Here is an 18,138-nt window from a genome sequence, read left to right on the forward strand (position 1 = left end):
CACCCTGTCGAGGGACGGGATGGGAATGCTGATGTCATCCTACAGCAAACACCACAACAAACAAGACCTAAGCAGGGTTTGGAGACAGACAATGCCTATGATCAGCAGAGGGGCAGATGCAAATGCACAGGAAGCCTTCTCCGCGTCTGTGACAGAGATCAGCTGAGCACTAATCAAAGCCAATGGCTCTGCTTTCAACTCACTGTCCAGCTGGCTTAGAGAAGGGAAAACAGGGAATGACACTTACAGAACAGAGGGATGTGAAAAGTGAGAGGGGATCAGGCTGGCAGGCCCCACAGGACAGGAGGGAGATTAGGGCAGACAAGGACAGAAGGTTTGAAATTGGCTGGATGCAAAGAGTGACTCCCTATTTATATATTCATCAGCTCAAGAACTGATATAGATGCCTGGGGTACTTCTTTTAAGAAGAAAAAAAGAAAGTAATCCAAAAGATGATAACAGAGAGAAAGCACATGGGAGAACAAAACACACAGAAATAAGCTCTAGGTAACAAACATTTTATTTATTTCTTAAAGGAACTACAGTAATATATGTGACTACAGAATTATGAAGCACAGAAAAACCAAAGGAATGAAATGGCCTGGATCCAAGCACTAAGGACATCACACTTTTTCTCTCACCGAGCCATCACTCAGAAAAATCACATTATCTGAAAAGAAATTTAAAAAAATTAATCTTGAGCATTGTTTTGCCTTGTTGCAAGCCTTCACAAAGCACAGGTATTTGTGTTAAAATAAATTGCTAAGATGTGGATTTTGGAACAGAATAATAGTTAATAAAACAGTGTCAAATACAAGGTTCCCTCTCTATCTCCCCTGAAAGCAGACAATTCAAGGTGCCATATGTACCATGAAACAAGTGTGCTAAAGCTGATGAAAAGCTGCTGAACAGTGAAAGACACTAAAAACATTTTTAAATAATGGTTTAATTCTTTGACTACAATCTCCATCGGTTACAGCTTATTTCCCTTTTCCTCTGTCATATTCACTCTGCACTACATACTATACAATATACCATGTCAACAGCCTGCAGGACTATGGGAAGCTCCTACTTCATCAAACCTAAGGAATTTCTAAAGTGCCTTGAGGCTGGGCCTCTTGAACAAGAAACCATTAGAAGAATACTAATTAAAAAAGAGAATTGCTTCTCCCTTCCAGTAATTTATTGCACTGCTAGCTTTTAAAGAGGCTGCAGAAAAACATCCAGGAATATGACTGTTACATGACTGTTGTTTTTCCTTTTTTTCCCCTGTCCTATTTTTTTAGACATACTTGTGTAACAGAAATGTTTGCTCTATTACCCAATTAATTTATCCCTCATTCAAAAGCAACACAGGAGCAGCTCTATCCACAATAAAGATGCTGCAGGATGCTCCGGCTATTTAAAGGCTCAAGGAAGAAGTTGAGTTTCCTAGTTTTTCTTTGTTGTGTGTCAAGGCACAAGTCCACTCCTTAACCATTCTGTGGGGTAAGCCAATGACACCAACAGTTTGCAACTGGATACTCTCATTTTCTGTGTGTTCACAAGCAGTGCCAGAGGAAATCTGCTGGTACACACTATCCATTCTCTCTAAATCCCTGAGTGTGGATACTGAGAATGAAGACAAACCAAGCTTCATTTCAGAGGTTCTCCACCCTCTTTTCATTTTAAAAGAGCAAAAGGCACCTTGGTGCTTCACTCCTTACCTGCTATAATTGTTGTGGCCTGTCGCCTCACATTGTTCTTATCTGTGTATTCACCATAATCTATCTTTCCTTCAACAAAGATCCGAGAGCTGAAAAAAGACAAGAATTTGATTTTGGTGAGAGAACTGTGCTGCTGTTTTCCACTCTGTAATCCATTTGGGATTGAATTTAAAATGGGATCCTAAGGACCACATGTTCCAAACCCCTGGCCATGGGCAGGAATACCATCCACTAGATCAGGCTGCTCAAAGCCCCATCCAGCCTGACTCTGAACACTTCCAGGGATGGGGCATCCACACCTTCTCTGGGCAACCTGTGCCAGGGCCTCACTACCTTGACAGTAAGGTTTACATCCATATATCCAACCTAAATTTCCCCTCTTTCACTTGGAGCCCATGACTCATTGTCTTATCACTACACTTCCTGATGAAAAGGCTGAATTCAGGATCTGATTCAAAGTACAGAGACTTTTCTATCAGTTGTTTGCAGCTGCTCTGCTAACTTGTTTTATGCCACCTGTATCTTATTACAGTTCCTGGTCACCATAATTATTACAGTAACGCATTATTAAGGCATTAAATCCTCACCCACATTTGTTATTCACTTACCCCTTCCTCACATACTGATAGGTGACATCCCTGAGGCCAGGTCTGAAGACAGAGATCCTGTGCCATGTCGTCTTCTGACTGACATCACCTGCGGTACACAGAAGTAACAGAGCTGGATGCCAAATCCTCTTTGTGACACAAGACTCAGAAATTAGTTTCAACACATCAGTATTCTCAAATTATGAGAAATTATTTGAAAACAGAAGTTTACTAGCACGCCATCTCCCACTTCACTCCAGAACTAAATGTTCCAGTCATCCATAGCCAAACAAATTCTTGTGCAGAAGCACAGTTCAAACCAAGACATTGCTTTTTCTGTAAGACAGTGCTCATGCCATTAATTTTTCCCCATCGGTGAGACACACACAAATGCCCCAGCATCTCTGCTGAGCTCAAAGGAGCCTTCCTGCACCCCAGATTTGCCAGTGCAAATGACCTGGGACACGTTGCTGTGCAGACTCACCTCCCTGGCCCACTTCACTATCTCCTGTCCGCCACATCTCATTGGTTGCAAGGGAAAATATGGTAACAGGATTTTTTCCTTCCACTTGCCTCATGATAGGGTCCTGTCCAACCCGACCAAGCAGCTGAACACGATTCATGGCTGAAACAAGAGAGAGCAAACACACAGGTGAATTATGATGATTCTAAACATGGCAAGCCCTCAGTCAGCACCTTTTCTCAAGGGCCAGGATCACAACTTGTGCACCTCCTGAGCACTTTTTAAGCTCTTGTGACATTTGGCTTTTTCAGACCCCAGCAGATAGTTGACTGTGTCTGTACTGTCATTATCACTGTGAACTAACTGATTTAAAAAGCCAAAGGTTCCTTATTCTTTCTGTTCCATCTCTTTCACGTCCATGTATCACTTGAGACTAAACTGCATTGATGTGACTTTTGTTTCATACCAACAAAACACAGTGCACAGCAGTACCTTTGAAACAAAGTTGCATTGCTGCACTCCATCCTTTGAATGAGAGTCAGTTTTTACACCATTACCAGGCCTAGGCAGACAGAGTCTATCCCTTCTCCACGTTCAAGGACAACTGGAAGAGGTCAGGGAAGTATCCCTTGTGCACAATGAGCATGTGGAGCGAATAGTGAAGGCTGAAGTACACCTGCAGCAAACCCTGCTGGGGCAGCAGCACACACACAAGGGCCCCAGGGACTCAGGAGTCCGAGAAATAAGCACACAAGACACCTGAAGGCAGGTCTAGAAACCATGCCAACAGCAGGGCCAAACCACTGCCACAGATAAAGCACAACTACCTGCCCTATAGAGTGGCAGTCTTGGTCAGGGCTTTCTTCTTTTCCCCCCTAAAGTGCTGCTTCAGCTGACAGAGACCAGGCAGGAAGCCACTCAAGAGTCTCTGTGCTTGAAACAACACAATCTTAGGTGCCACACTGAGGAGCCACCGTTCCTACTTGCTTCTCTCCTGCCCTATTCCAGATCTCCTAAAACTGAGATAAACACCATGACTAACAACTAAATTGCATCTCAGGGGTACTTACATCTCTCAAGTACCAGTGAGTTAACCGTGTCAGAGTCATGTCTTACAAACTGGCGTAGCACCTGAAGGAACAGAGAAATGTGAGTTTCCAAGACACAAACCAGGAACAGCATTCACAAGCCTTTATATCTCGTCTTCTGAGCACTTGCAAAGGCTCTGCAAGTAAGTTCTTTGCCAGGTAACTAATGGGGGACCTGAGGAAAGAAATCTGTTCAGCCAAATGAAGCAAGTAAGATTACTTAAAGAACATCTGGTTAAATCAAAGTTAAAGAGTGCCTAGAAAAAAAGTGTGGCCCAAAGGTACACCTCCAGCAGTTATTTTTGGTACGTGTGGTAACTACTGCTTTTCTATAACATGTAAATAAGAGGGGAGGAGGTTTGTAGGAGAGTGAGGGTTTAGTTGTTTGAGCTTTAGCCTTTGGAAACAAACAGGTCTGAGTTCTGCTCCATTTCGGAGATTAACCAAAGGTGTGCCCCAAAAGTACATCCATCCACTGGAATGAGCAGCGGATGCACTAACACCCTTGTTCCCAAGGCAAGTCGAGGACAAAATTCTCAGTATCGTAAGTGGGAAAGCTGTACTGGAACTGCAAATATTCCATGCTAGAAGGAGGGGGAAAAAGCCTAGAAGCACTTCTGCCAGAGATCCACGTGCAGAAACTGGAAAAAGGGCTCATTTCCCCGAGCAGGTGGTTCCAGAGCTCACACTTTCTCCCCAAGGGCAGACCCAGCGCCGGGGCCCCGGCCCAGCGGGCACGGCCGGCCGAGGGCTCCGGGCGCTGGGCTCTGTCCGCCCCTCCCCTTCCCCCTTCCCGGAGCGCTGTTCCGTGTCCGGAGAGCCGCTCCAGGGGCCGCAGCCGCCGCTCCCCCGCCGCCCCGAGCCCCACGGCCCCGCACGGCCCTACCTGCCACGCCGGTCGCCGCCACATGCTGCCGCCGGGCTCGCACCTGGAGGGAAAAGCAGGGCTGAAGCAGCACCCCACAGAGCCCCGACCCCGCGCCGCTCCCGCCGCGCTGCGCCCCGGCCGCCGGAACAGGAAGGGGTCGGGCCGCGGGTTCCGGGCGGAAACGCCTCAGAGCCGGGCAGCGTCTGCAGCCCCGGCCCTCGGGGGACCCCGAGGTCGCAGAACGGAAAAAAAATAACCAACAAAATTGCATCACTCCGTCATCGGTTAAAAAATGATAAAAGCTTTATTCGCACGAAACGATAGGATCGAACAGTTAAAAGCCAGCGTGTGCAACATCGTCAAACAAACCAGTAAAAGCTGGAAATGAGCGAGTTACCAAGCGCTCCCTTCATAGCAGTGCAGCGCTCTGTCCAACACAAACAAGCGACAGGGACCCCCACAGTTACATTTAGCGGGGAGAGTGGGAAGGGTGTATGAGACCTCAAATACAAAATACATACAGCCATCAACAAGGACAACTCCAAAAAGCGGTAAAAGCTCTAATTGCCCCATCTTTGCTGAAAGGCTGCAGTTCACAGGCAAGCAGCTGCAGCACCTGCGAGGTACTGCAGGGGAATTGGGTAAAGACCGACCCAGCTACCAACACTCTGCAGCTGTCTCCCCCAGGCGAACAAGGAATTCTCCCCGATTGACAGAAAACGAGTCGCGTATCAGGGACTAGTCTGTTGGAGCACACTCAGTTACAAAAATATCAATGAATGGTTTTCTTCAACTCCCACTCCTTAAGTCAAAGTATTTCCTATGACTCTGTGTCCCCCCTCAGTGAAACACCACTCAGCTGCATCCTGAGCCCCCAGGACAGCTGTGTGTAACCAGCCTGGCTCCTGATGTGTAGCTAAAACTGGCTGCCATAGTCTCTGCCTGCTTGCTCCTAGAAGGGGCCAGCTGTAGCTGCTGTCTCCCTGCACAGCCATCACCATCCCTCTAAAAATACAATCAGCCCAAGTGTTAAGACAAGAAAATCACCAATAACAGGGCTCAACTCAAGAAAGAGGGAAGTGAGTAGAGAAAGTGTCATTCTTTTGTCATGGCAGAGTTACACTGAGTCTATTAGCAAGGCCCATTACACAAGAAATTAAACAAGTAAAAGACCGAGGACAACCTTAAATCCCATTATCCAACACTTGTAAGTCAGTCATTTTCTCAGCCATCTCATCATAACTAATAGGGGAACAAAAGAAAAAAAGAAATAGGGAGAGAATATGGGGCATTGGTCTGTGCAGACCCTCTGCTTTCACAGGGCCATTTAGCAGTCTTTGGACACCACAGAAATTCAGAAACCCAGAGTAAAGCTAAAGGAGCGACAGCTCTTCCCTCCCACCAGACGCTTGCTCTTCTGCTTAGAAGAGGTTTCAGACTCTTGTAACTTGGCACTTCCTAAGGCTTGGTCCTTCATGAGGCTCTGGGCAAGGCGAGCTGCTTTAAGTTCCCTGCAGGGGGGAGATGAGGGAAGAGGAAAGGAAGAAAACCATGTCATGTCATGGGCATGAACCCCCAGCAGCTACAGAAGCAAGCTATGAACAATCTTGCACAAGAGGGTTACTGTAGTACTCCAGCACTGCTGGAAAGAGGCAGTTTCTCAGCCCAGAGGGTAACATGAAGATTACTGTAGCTGTCTCTAGAGTGTCTGTTTGAAAAGGTAGGAGCTCTTAAGATTTTCCAGAAGAAAACCATGTATCAGGTCAGCAACACACTGGCACCAGTATGGGGAACACCTGGCTCAGTTTTTCTCTCATTGTTTCAGATAGTTGTGAGTGCTGAAACTTAGATCAATGTCATCTCATAAATATATAATACCTAAATAATGGCAAATGCTTCTTTTCCATTGCCTTTCTTCCCTTTCTGGTACTTGCTGTTCTTCCAGAGCATTCACTCTTCTGTCTATGCAGAAAACCTCCTCCCCAGCTGAGCACTGCACTTAGAGGGGTTGTGGGGCAGTTTTTAGATAAGATCCCAGCCCCCCAAAACACTGCTGCCAACAGCAGTGAGAGGGAACAAGGGAAAGTGCCACCACCTGATGTTTCTCTTCCTTCTATGCTTAGCCCACTCTCTCAGTGCATTATCAATTCCTCATCTGCCCACTGCTGCAGGTTGTATCAGCATTTTGCACCACCAGTGGTTGCAGGAAGTGCAGAGTTCACTGTTACAACTCAGCCAGCTCCTCCAAGCCAGAGCTGAAGCACAGCTGCTGCCTGGGCACTGCAAGTCCCTGTTTTACACCCCCATCATCCCCCCAGCTCCAGGCACAGGAACAGGCTGGGGATTTCTGCACGTGCGTTCTCCCAGCACTACCACCCTCCACTCAAAGCTGGTGACCAGCATGGTTGTGCCCAAACCTTCTCCCCTTCATGCCCAAGCCAGCCCTACCTCTCCAGCATGGCAGTCTTGCATTTCTCCATATTGAGCTGCTCCTGGAGCTGCACAGCTTTTCCAGAGGAAGGACGGAGAACAGGGTGCTTGGTGAGAGCCGTGGCAGAAGGTCTCTGTGCTGGGTCAGGGTGGATCATGAGCTGGAAGACAAAGGAGCTCAGAGTCTAACATTCCTGTCACATGCCAGCTGCAAAAGCCACCATCCTGTCAGGAGTACTGCCTCACCTTGAGGAGCTCCAGAAAACGGTGGGGAAGCTTCTGGGGGATGGGTGGGACGTTGCCCTTGCGGATGTGGTGCCACAGGGCCCCGTTGTGGGGCAGTGGTGCTGTCCCAGCTGCCAGAGCCACCGTGAGGGCCAGGGCAAAGATGTCCGCCTTGGGCAGGTAGCAGTATTGCTGCAGAGAGAAGGAAGGGCATTAGAAAGGAACACCTTGCTGCACTAAGCAAAGGTGAGTTGGGGAATGAGCCCAAAAAGAAACAGCCAAGCAAGTGTGTGTGTATGTAGCACTGCCTCCAGTGAGCTGCTTGCTGCTCTTCAGGATGAAAACACCTGCAGCAGGCAGTGCCACTAACCACCAGCACGTTGGATCTCAGCCAGCCATAAGGACCTTGCAGGCCACATTGGGATCACTGCAGTGACTCCAGAGGATGGCCTAACACGTGTGTGCCTCCAGCCTCCACCAGTAAGCCACCCATGCCCAACTCAGACTGAAAGCTGCATCTGACACATTGGCCCAACAATTCCTAAACCCACTTGCACCACAGACACTGTCCCTTAAATACCTGAACTGAATAACACATCCAAGCTGGTTGTTCAACTCCAATTCCCTTTTCATTTGTTGGCCAGAGTGTCAAAACCACAGTCAGTTTAAGAGGTCTGTTGTGCCTCCCACCACTATTTGTTCAATGTTTGTTTTACAAGGCATCTGTCTGGGTAAATATATTGCTCAATAATCACATCCAGTAGTTTCATCTCCGCTGGATAGGCAAATCAAATGTCTTAAAACTGATAAAGGTTTTGTCTCACTGATGCCTCAAGGGAAATAGTTGCAAGAATCCAATGACAGCTACTTATGAAGTATTTACATACTAAGTATTTACATGATAAGACTCACGCCACTATTGTTCATGATAAAGTGCTAATTTCACAGATTTCACAGCCAGACCAGACAGAAGAAAGAGGAGATAAGGTGAGGAACAAGTCAGAGGAGATAAGGTGAGGAACAAGCTAGACTAATGACTGCTTTACAGTTGATCTCTCCCCACTACCCAGCTCTAGCAATTTTACCTCTTGCAAAATTTCATTGGCCAAAAAGCGTCTGTCTCCTTCCTCCACCTGAGGGTTTGTTATTGATGTCACATGTCCAAGGTCACCTGAGACAAAGAGCAAGCAGCTGAAATGCAATGAAGCAAACTGAGATGATTCTCCAATAAAAGTCTGCACTTTATAGGCAGCAACAGAGAAATACAGAGTAAGAGAGCAAGCCTGCTCCTAACTCAGGAATCTGCACTTGGAAACAAGCACATGAATTTTCTGTGACTTGTCTTCTTAGAGGAATTAATCCTGGTGAGTAATTGGGGCATTCATGACCATCCTATCAGTTCTGTGTGCAAGTCCCTTCAGCCACAGGACACAGCAGTCTCAGGCAGCCCTAATCTTAGGCCAGCTGTAAAGTAGGCTAAAACCTACCAATCTTATACACCACACCAGGAGAGAACTCATCTTCACTGTCACTCTCCTCCTGCCCAGCAGGGCCTGAAACTGCCAGCTTGTGACAGATGAAGATATTACCTGCAAGACAGAGAAGTTTAGCAATGCAGCAGCCTGACAACTTGGTCAAAATCCCACCTGTCAGAGTAGTTAAGCTTTGCAGCCAGAGCAATCATGCACTTGCTTCCCACCCAGCAGTCAGCTTTCTGCCCGGCTCACATCCAGCCACACAGCTGGCATGAGACAATTTTATCATGTGCATAAAATATCCCAGTGAAATCAGCTTTCCCCTCCCCCTGCCCTCCATGGGAGAAGCATAATTTCAGCAGGAAAAAAAAGAGTTCCCTCTAAAAATATTAACTCTGTGACAAGGGGAAGCATTGCCCTGGAGGTGACCATCCTGCAGAGAGGAAACTTTGTCACTTGTTATTTTTTTATATTATTTTACTTTTTATTATTTTGTTAAACCTTATTACTATTTTTGCAGGACCTTAATCCCCCCAAGGTTGTTAAACACACAAAAGGCAAGTGTTGTGCAACAAGACAGTAAATAAGGAAGTGCCCATCTTCCCTGGCAGCCCTACTTGCTCCATCAGTATGAAGGTGATTCCCATGAGCTAGGATTACAGAGGTCATGAGACACGAGTAAAATGCTGCCAGCTATCAGAAAAATCTCAGTTTTAGAGCAGCAGTAGTGGCATAAATCAAAATAAAAATAAAAAAAAAAACAAAACACCATACACAAGACAAGGGCAAGGTCCTCTTTTCTTTGGAGCACTACAGTCAGTCCACTCAGAAGGTTTTATTACATCTCCTACCCCTGAGGGATCACTAGGAAAACCCTCCACAAAGGAGGAGGGCACTACACTTACTAGGTTTGATATCCAGGTGCACAAGGCCAGAGTTGTGGATGTATTTTAGTCCCATGGAGACTTGCAGCAATATTTCCTTCAGCTCTGCTTCTGGGAAATACTGCCCAAGCTTTGCATTTTCCAGCAGTGCATCCTGGAGACTCCCACCTAGGGGAAAGCAGTCAGTCTGAGACCTGACAGAGGGTTTATGGAACAGCATGTTGGAAACAGCTCAGCTGTCCAGAACAAGAGGCTGGCTAGTGACAAACCCCAACCCCAGCAGCTCTGTGTGCTCTAGTGAGCAAACTTGGCCATCACCACTTGGCTTCAGCCTCCCCACTGCCCTGGAATGCCCAGCAAGGATGCCAGCTGCAGTTCTGCCCCATCCTACAGCTCTACATCCTACCAGGAAGGCTGACCTGTTAGCGATGCTGGTGCTGCTGCAAGTGAACAACAGAAAAATTAATTGCTTCTCCTGTGCTTGGATGCAGAAAGCAGGTGTAGGAGTGGTGGAACAAGGAAATTAAGTTCCCACTAGCAAATTTTTGACTGAAAATCATTAACATTCAACACAGTTTTGTGGGTCTCCATTGAGACACTATGGATATTTCAGAGGAAGAAGTATCATAGCCTCCATCTCCATCAGCCTCAGATGTTCAGCCACCAGAACACAAGCAATACACCGATGCTGCAGCAACGAGCACATTTTGTGTTTGCCTCCACCAGATTTTAGAGCAGTACTCCAAACAGCTGGCACCACTGTTCATTAAGCCTCAAGACTACAGCTGCAGTCAAAAGATGAGCATTACATATTTGCTTTCAGCAACTCTGGTAGCTAAAGGCATCTTTCCCCATTTCTCTCAAGTAGTGGTATTGCCAAGGGCAAACTTCAGTAGGAGTTTACCACCCTGCCTGCAGCACCCCATTTGTACTTCGCCTCATCATTTACTCCATTCCTCTGCAGCTATAAGCCCCTTTTTTCTAGTCAGGATTCAAGGTGCCTTCATCTAGTCACCACCCACCTCCATTAAGAGGAAGTTTTGCCAAGATACATGGCCCTTAAGTGAGCAGCTCTTGGGTCACTCATATCAGGTGTTACCTGGACAGTCCCAGCACAACCCTAAGCATCAGTCTGGCTTTTCCAGGCCAGTTAAAACAGAGAAACAGTTTTCAAACCCCAGAAATAGAACATTTCACTGCTTCTTAAACATTAGCATCACTCAGAGCTTCACCTAAATATTACGTGCCCTTACTGGATTCTCCACAGAAATGCAGCCCCAGGGCAGTTTGCTTTGTTGGAAGCCACAACACCCACATTAAGGTACAGAAGAAGGGAGCTTTGCCCATGCTGGGATCTCAGCCTTGAGCTCAGCGCACCCTTACCATTGCAGTGCTCATTCTGGATTATCATGTGGTCGTCCTCCGCCCAGGCCGAGTAGTAGCGCACGACGTGGGGGTGGTGCCCCAGCACGGCGTGGGCATACACCTCCCGCAGGGCCAGCTGCCTGGGGGACACAGGGAAACAGCCGAGGTGACAGAGGATACCTGGCTCCAGGAGAGGAGCCCTGTCAAAGTCCTGAACCCCTCTGTTCCCCCTTTCTCTCAGGTTTTGACAGACAGACTGGCAAAACCTGCCCTTGCCCAAATGCCCTGAGCAGCTGCTAAAGGAAAGAATTGCTGAGCAAGTCTTTTGTTAGAGGCAAAGGCAGAGCAGCTTCAAAGACTCTGCTTTAGCTACAGGACACCACAAGCTGGTCAATACAGATAAGAGTAGTGCTGGCCATACACAAGGCAGGGACAGCAGTATGTCTGTCAAATAAACCTCTTGACAGTTATTGTAAAGAAACTGTCTGGATGGGCCCAAGGTGTTCAGGTATCCTCACTTTGCAGTGCATGCAACTTCTTCCTTCCCCAGACATTTACATCCAATAGTTGTGTATGGTACCTTCTCCCACTCTCCCAGCTGTTACTTGTGTGCAGCAGTAGCCAATTCTTGCTCATGGCACCCATCAGATACTTTTAGATCCACACTCCCTCCTTCCCATCACACCTCTCAAGAACATGCCCATCATTTCAACTGGCAGATTCCAGCAAGCACACTCACTCATCTGAGGATCCTGCCAGAGGCCTTTTGGAGCGTTTGATGGCATAAACACATCCATCAAGGCGTTTGATGCACTTGTAAACAGAGCCAAATTCCCCCACACCGATTTTTTCTAGTTCCAGGAACTCCTTCTTGTAGCGGGAAACCATATTGCTCGCCTTCAGAGTGTATCTCTGCAAAATGGCAAAAACAGCAGAGACAAGCAGGAGCTGAAAGCCTCAATAGATGTGTGCAACACTCACTGTCACTGAGCACCCACATTGCTCCCTCTCCCATTCTGGGTGCTCATCCAGGCTTAGGTGCAGGTGTGTGGCCAGTTCTTGAAACAGAAATTTTCAGTTCATGAAATCACCTTCCACTTGTGTTTTTTGTGACCTCTTTAAGGCCACCTTCCCTGGGTTGGCCAAGTTGCAAGGCTGGTTGGTTTTATATAATCATGAGTTGTTAGCCATAGAGGTAGAAATTGTTAAGGAGAAATTTAGTCTAGTTGGGTGTATATGCCTAAACCTCCTTGGGTCACTGCCATGAAATCCCTTCTCCTGACAACCCAGATCAGTTCTTACAGCTGATGGAGTCACTCAGGGATGAACAGTAGGCAATAACAAGGTGTTGGCCTAAAGACAGGACTTGAGAGCCTATTTTGAGCTCAGGAGAGAAGCTTGGTGTGCTGGCTCTGTGTGAGCCCAGCTATGCAAGAGCAGCTCTGCCCTGGCGGCTGAGGTTGCCTGCAGCCAAGGCCATTCTGTACCAGCTCAGGCTCTGCAGGTTTGAAGCACCAGCTGTTGGCTAATGGCAGATTAGCTGCTCTCAGTGTATTTGTTTGCATTCCCACTGATATCTCACCCAGAGACACTTTTCCACAAAGAGTTGAAAGCTGGCAGAACTGCTGGAACATAATTATTGCTACAATAATGGCCACTAGGGATCTAGGAACTGCTGGTACTGCTGGGAGAGTGATGCCTACTGGCAGGGAAAGTAAGTACAGAAAAGCACTGGAGCATGAAGTGAACAACAAGAGTGGTCTAAGTGATTTTTCTCCATCCCTTACAGGGACAGCAGCTCATGTTGCTCAGTGGCTCCCACAGAAACTGCTGTGATTGCTGCAGTTTATGGTACAGACGAGGAGGTAAGAGTTGGTCCTCACAGCCAGTAAAATGTGGCTCACATGAAGCAGCAGCCCTTCCCAACAGATTGCATTTCATAAGGCAGCTGTATTTTACACTAGGTTAAAAGCTTGGCAGTACAAATACCTCCTAGTACACAATTTTATACCTATATTACATACATACATCTCATTAGAAATCAAGCAGAATGATATTCCAGTAATTCACAGGTTACGTGAGGCTTTCTTCTAGGTAAAACAATAACTGTGGCAGCCCGGATGTTGCCTAGTAGCAGATTTGCTCTGCAGGTGCAGTTTTTCCAGGGAGACCATCTGCCTGCAGTCCCAGTCTCCTCGGCTAGAGGGTACCGTTGTCCTTCCATAAACCTGGCTATTGCAGTTACAAACAACTCCACCTTCTCCAAGTTCGTCATATCAAACAAATGTTAACAAAACATTCAGCTTAGACCTTTTCTGTCATAGGTATTTATCATCTGGCATGGTGCCATGGTTTCTACTCCAATAACAGAATAAATTCCATCAAACACCAAGCTTTCACAAACACCTTATCCACTCTGTGGGAGGAAAATGCACAGACACTCACCTTGGTAGGGAGCTCCTTTTTAATCTGGCTTCCTGGATGAGGATCATTCCTATAAAAGAAGATTAGGAAAGTCTACTGTATCATTTCAGTGCAGCAATGCAGCTGGGTTTGAAATTAAAATATATTTTAAATGAGCCTCCAAACCTTGCTTCACAGTCCGATCATGTATTTTATAGAGTTGATAGACAAGTTTTTAGTTGAGCTCTTAAAGACTGCAGTCCCAGGTTGGGAATTCTTTGTTCCCATTTGGGAGGCCTCCACAAAGGAATTTCAGCACTGCCCAGAGGACAGAGTGGCACAGTCCAGAGGCATCATTCTCCTCCTTATTCCTGCTGAAGCTGCAGCCACAGCACCAAAGAGAGCTGTTGATTCCCCACTTACCTTTGTGAACAGAGGCAATGACTGATTTTTATTTATACTTCTGTTACCTTTATCCCTCTGCTAACATTTACTCTACACCAATGAACACTACAGAAGCAGGTGATTCATTGTCAGTAAATAATTCCAGATGCTGAACATCTCCATTGCTTATCCCCTTCCAGCAGCCTGATTTCAGCCTGCTGCCCAAGAGGAGCTCACTCACAGCTCTCCTGCAGCCTTCCTCTTGCCATTGGGATGGAAGAGCGTTTGTCGATAGGACTCGGGTGTGAAGGGGTTAATGTTGACAAGGGAAGCGTGGGAGGAGTCCTCAAGGTCAGCGCGGGGAGTGAGCCTCAGGTGCCGGAGGCCTTTGGCCGGGACCTTTGTGGCCGATGAAGGAAAAGCTGTCTTCGACAACAGGCTCTGTGTTGAGAGAGAGAAAAATAAGTGGTAAATAAACCAGGACATTTTTTTGTTGCTATTTCAGAATAAAATTCTTGTTCTCCTGTAACTTAAGGAGAACTCAGCTCCCTTCCTTGGCAGAGCTGAACCATTAAATCCCTGTGTCCCTAGTTTAGTCCCCACAGTTTTCATTTTCCACAAAGCATTCCATTCTTTGTTAAGCCCTTTCATAGTCTATTCCCTGCTCACTTGGGCGATGCCTGCAGAGCCATTTTGGCAATCACAGTCCTCAAGAGGAGCCAGCTGCTCCCCTTTCCCTCCTACAGAGAGGTAGAAATTGCATCATATGTTCCATTAACATGGAAGACCTAGTTCTGCCAGGCGTGGACCATTGCGTCTGTTCAGCCAGGACAGGTTTGTCAGGAGATGAGCTAGAACACCAGCCAGATTTCCCAGCACTTGGCAGCATTAGGATAGGGGAAGTTGCTAGAAATATTTTTTAATAGCAAAGCAAAATGAACCCATTTCTCCTCATGAGTAAAAACCAGTTTCAGAAATATAAATTCAGAAAGAAGCTCTGGATCTTCTATAGTTCCCCTTGCCACAGAGCACAGGCTATTGTGTTTTACTCACTGGTCCATACAAAGTATATTCTGCAGTCTTGAGCTGAAGACAAAAATCTACTCACTCTGATTTGACTCCTCCAGTAAGCATCAGCTTTTTAAAAATGTATGTTTGGTTTTGATTTGTTTCAGCTTCAAGAGAGTGGTTTACAGTCTAAAGGATTATTTAACATCATGTTTTCTTCTAGTTAAAAGCCCTTTAAGAACACAGAAGTCTCCCTGCTGAAGATCAAGGCACTCATATATTTTCAATCCCACAGTGGTCTCACTATAACAATCCTGGAGCCACATCTCCACTCACATCTGGTGGCTCTGCCTGCAGTTTTAGACTGGGCTCTGCTCTCCCATCCTTTCTATCACTTTCAAATGTTCTAAGGCCAACGCTCCCAGATTTGTCTACAGGCAGATTTAGGCCCTTTGGAGCCCATCTTTTGCAGCATGCTTGGAAAACAAGACCTTTATCCCAGGAGAGAAAGGAAAATAATCGGTTGATTTCATGTGATTGCTTATGGGCTACAAGATCACAAACTACAAGCAGCATGTTTTGAATCATCCAGCCAACATGTACACAATGCACACCCTGAAAGCAGCCTTCACTACCTGCAGCCCATCTGCTCTGGGAAATATTTTTATACACCTCTATTGTGGTTTAACCCCAGCAAGCCACTAAGCCCTCTGCTTTTGAACCCTTTGCTCACAACTACAATGCTTCCCTCAGTGGGATGGGGAGCAGAAATAGTGAAATACAAGTAAAGCCTGTGGGTTGGGAACATAACAATTTAATTAGTAAAATAAAATATAATCATTATTATTGCTATGAAAAGAGAAATAAAACCCAAGATAGACAGGTGATTCACAATTGCTCACCACCTGCTGACTGATGTCCAGCCCATCCCTGGGCCCTAATCAGCCCCTCCTGGCTAATTTCCTTCTGTTTATATGTTGAGCATCACATCCTATGGCATGAACTTTCCTCTGGATTGTTCCTGGCAGCTGTCCTGGCTTTGGAGCCACACAGCTGCAGGTGCTTCTGCTCACTGGCAGAACATGGGAAGCTGAAAAGTCCTTGACTTTGGGTAAACGCCACTCAGCAACAACCATGTTTCAGCAACTCTGTCCTTAGGCCCAAAATCACAATGCAGTACCAGTTACTAGGACAAAATTAACTCCATCCAAAGCAAGGACAACTTCTCACCTATGTTAAGCTGAGATTTAGGGAGATTTCTTATAGGGGGTCACTGCAGGAAATTTTTTGAGGAATGTCCTTTAGATGCTTTCCCCTAGAGTGTGGCATGCCATTCCTCAGGTATGATTGCCACACAGTCAATCATATGAGGCCAGAGGTTCATCCTTCTCTCCACACAATCAGGTTTTTGGAGGAGGACAGAAGTCAAAGCCTAGCTCAGAAGCATTAAACACAGATCTTCTGTGTGCCACTTAAGCAAAGGAGCAAACAATCAGCAGAGCAGGAACATTGAGAGAAGAGCAACAGCCACACTTCACTGCAGGCCTGGACTGCTTGGAGCCATGCACACACCAGAAATCATCTGGGAACAGAGAAGCTGGTGCCAAGTCTCCACCTGTGCTTACTCAAGACAAAAAGCAGTTGTATTCTACTCTCTCCAAAAAGTTAGGTATAAAACAGGGGCTGAGATCATTCTCACAAGAAACTGGCTCAGTAGCTAAGTTGTAGTTCAGGACAGTGACACAGGTGAAGAGGGGCAGCTCCCATTGGTTTGCTACCTTTTCCATAAGAGATTTGCTGCCTTGAGAACAAAGCCCTGCTTTCTTCAGATCCACTGAGCAACTCTTTCACACAAAAAGGAACACTGTGACACTGGACAACAAGCTGGCTGGAGCTGACCACTCCTGCCAGGTGAAGTACACATCCCAGCCATAACACCATTTCCAATTTCCAACACAAAACCCATTAGCATCCAGAAATGTGCTGAACAGAACAGCAAGTGCAGCTGCCCACCTCCAAGCTGCCCCCAAACCATGAGCCTCTTGAAGGGAGATGCATTTCTCTCCCACAGAGGCACCCCAGACCTGCCATTACCTTAGGAGTGTGTGGGGTGTCACAGAGCTGCAGCTTTTTCCAGGTGATGTGCAGTGGTGTCTCAGGTTTACTCCAGCTCTTGCTCACAGATGGGGAAGACTTCAGGGTGGGACTCATCCAGGCTTTTGTTCTGCCTAGGAAAATCTCACTAAGCTTTCTCTGAGGGGTTTTTGGCAGAGGACTGCTCTCTTGCCATTTCTGGAACTCTGAGCTTCTGGGGGGGCTCAGGCTCAGGGAGTCCTCCTCATTTACACTTCTTTCTTCACTCTCCTCACCACAGCTGGAAAAGTCCAGCCGCTGGATGAACTCATTGTTGTTGTCCCAGTCATCCATGTTAGCACATGAAACAGAGCAGGTCGAGCTGATACTGGCCTGTTTTGTTAAAGACACAAAGACAGCATTATTTACACATAAACTATCTTCTTGCCTTCTTCGTCAAGGCATGAGTTCTGCTGACCACACTCTGCAATCCCACACACACAGAAACCTTGGTCATTCATCAGAGTAACCAGACAGCATTGGTTAGTGAAGAACACCCCAGAATTACCAGGTTCAAAGCCATTCCACTACTGCTCCAGTAAAAACAGATTTTTACTTTTTGCCTTATTGGCATAAATCAGGTACAAATCAGAAGCCACTACCTTTGCCAGTAAATTTCCAAGAGAGCTCCACCATCCCTTATTCCCATCACACAGGGAAACACATACTAAAGAATAACACACACAGCCTCCACTCACTCTCTTCTACATTAAATTTCTCAACCAATAGGGAGAAAAAAAAATTCCATGCTACATACAACTGTAAAAGCAGAGGGTGCCCCAGGGAGTGACCAGATACCCCACAGACAGACTCCCCCCTGCCCTGGGCCATTTATAGCCACCCCACCCCTGAGCCAATGCTAATGGGAAACAGCTGGAGCTTGGCAGCACCTGTCCACAGTTTCCTGGTGGATGAGGAATTCTCTCTGGATGTGGATTTGCAGTGCCAACAAGCAGCTCTGCAGGGAGCCTGACTCCCCTCAGTGTGAGTCATCTCCCTGCTCCTGCATGCTCATCCCTTCTCCAGCTTCCTGGGGCCTGGAACGGGAGTGATGTTTGCTGACAGCCTGTCTGCTCCATAATCCCATCAGAGATCCAGCCTTTGTGGGCTTTACCTTTT

General features: G+C 46.7%; 2 protein-coding genes across 2 annotated transcripts; both read right to left on the reverse strand.

Annotated features, from left to right (window-relative positions):
• Positions 1 to 504: 504 nt before the first annotated feature.
• SSBP1 (single stranded DNA binding protein 1) lies at positions 505 to 4,831 on the reverse strand. Its single transcript, XM_058022461.1, has 6 exons — positions 4,731 to 4,831; positions 3,827 to 3,887; positions 2,778 to 2,918; positions 2,315 to 2,402; positions 1,707 to 1,795; positions 505 to 670 (listed from the first exon to the last, which is right to left on the reverse strand). Exons 1-6 carry the CDS (start codon positions 4,752 to 4,754, stop codon positions 624 to 626), a joined length of 450 nt encoding a protein of 149 aa, XP_057878444.1. The 5' UTR covers positions 4,755 to 4,831; the 3' UTR covers positions 505 to 623.
• A 207-nt stretch (positions 4,832 to 5,038) lies between these two features.
• WEE2 (WEE2 oocyte meiosis inhibiting kinase) lies at positions 5,039 to 17,919 on the reverse strand. The gene is made up of 12 exons (XM_058022460.1): positions 17,910 to 17,919; positions 16,981 to 17,352; positions 14,120 to 14,319; positions 13,537 to 13,585; positions 11,831 to 12,003; positions 11,110 to 11,231; positions 9,748 to 9,894; positions 8,855 to 8,956; positions 8,453 to 8,538; positions 7,389 to 7,559; positions 7,161 to 7,303; positions 5,039 to 6,223 (listed from the first exon to the last, which is right to left on the reverse strand). Exons 2-12 carry the CDS (start codon positions 17,311 to 17,313, stop codon positions 6,067 to 6,069), a joined length of 1,683 nt encoding a protein of 560 aa, XP_057878443.1. The 5' UTR covers positions 17,314 to 17,352; positions 17,910 to 17,919; the 3' UTR covers positions 5,039 to 6,066.
• Positions 17,920 to 18,138: the final 219 nt, after the last annotated feature.

This window comes from Melospiza georgiana, chromosome 4, assembly GCF_028018845.1.
Source record: "Melospiza georgiana isolate bMelGeo1 chromosome 4, bMelGeo1.pri, whole genome shotgun sequence".
Classification (NCBI taxonomy): Eukaryota; Metazoa; Chordata; class Aves; order Passeriformes; family Passerellidae; genus Melospiza; species Melospiza georgiana.

Coding starts and splice junctions, on each gene's coding strand:
- SSBP1 (XM_058022461.1), bottom strand. CDS start 4,754: ATGTGGCGGCGACCGGCGTGGCAG. Junction 2,403..2,777: donor TAGTGAAGTGGGCCAGGGAG/GTGAGTCTGCAC, acceptor TGTGTACCGCAG/GTGATGTCAGTCAGAAGACG. Junction 671..1,706: donor GGCCACAACAATTATAGCAG/GTAAGGAGTGAA, acceptor ATTTCTTTTCAG/ATAATGTGATTTTTCTGAGT.
- WEE2 (XM_058022460.1), bottom strand. CDS start 17,313: ATGGATGACTGGGACAACAACAATGAGTTCATCCAGCGGCTGGACTTT. Junction 14,320..16,980: donor ACACCCCACACACTCCTAAG/GTAATGGCAGGT, acceptor CTCTCAACACAG/AGCCTGTTGTCGAAGACAGC. Junction 6,224..7,160: donor AAGACTGCCATGCTGGAGAG/GTAGGGCTGGCT, acceptor TCCCCCCTGCAG/GGAACTTAAAGCAGCTCGCC.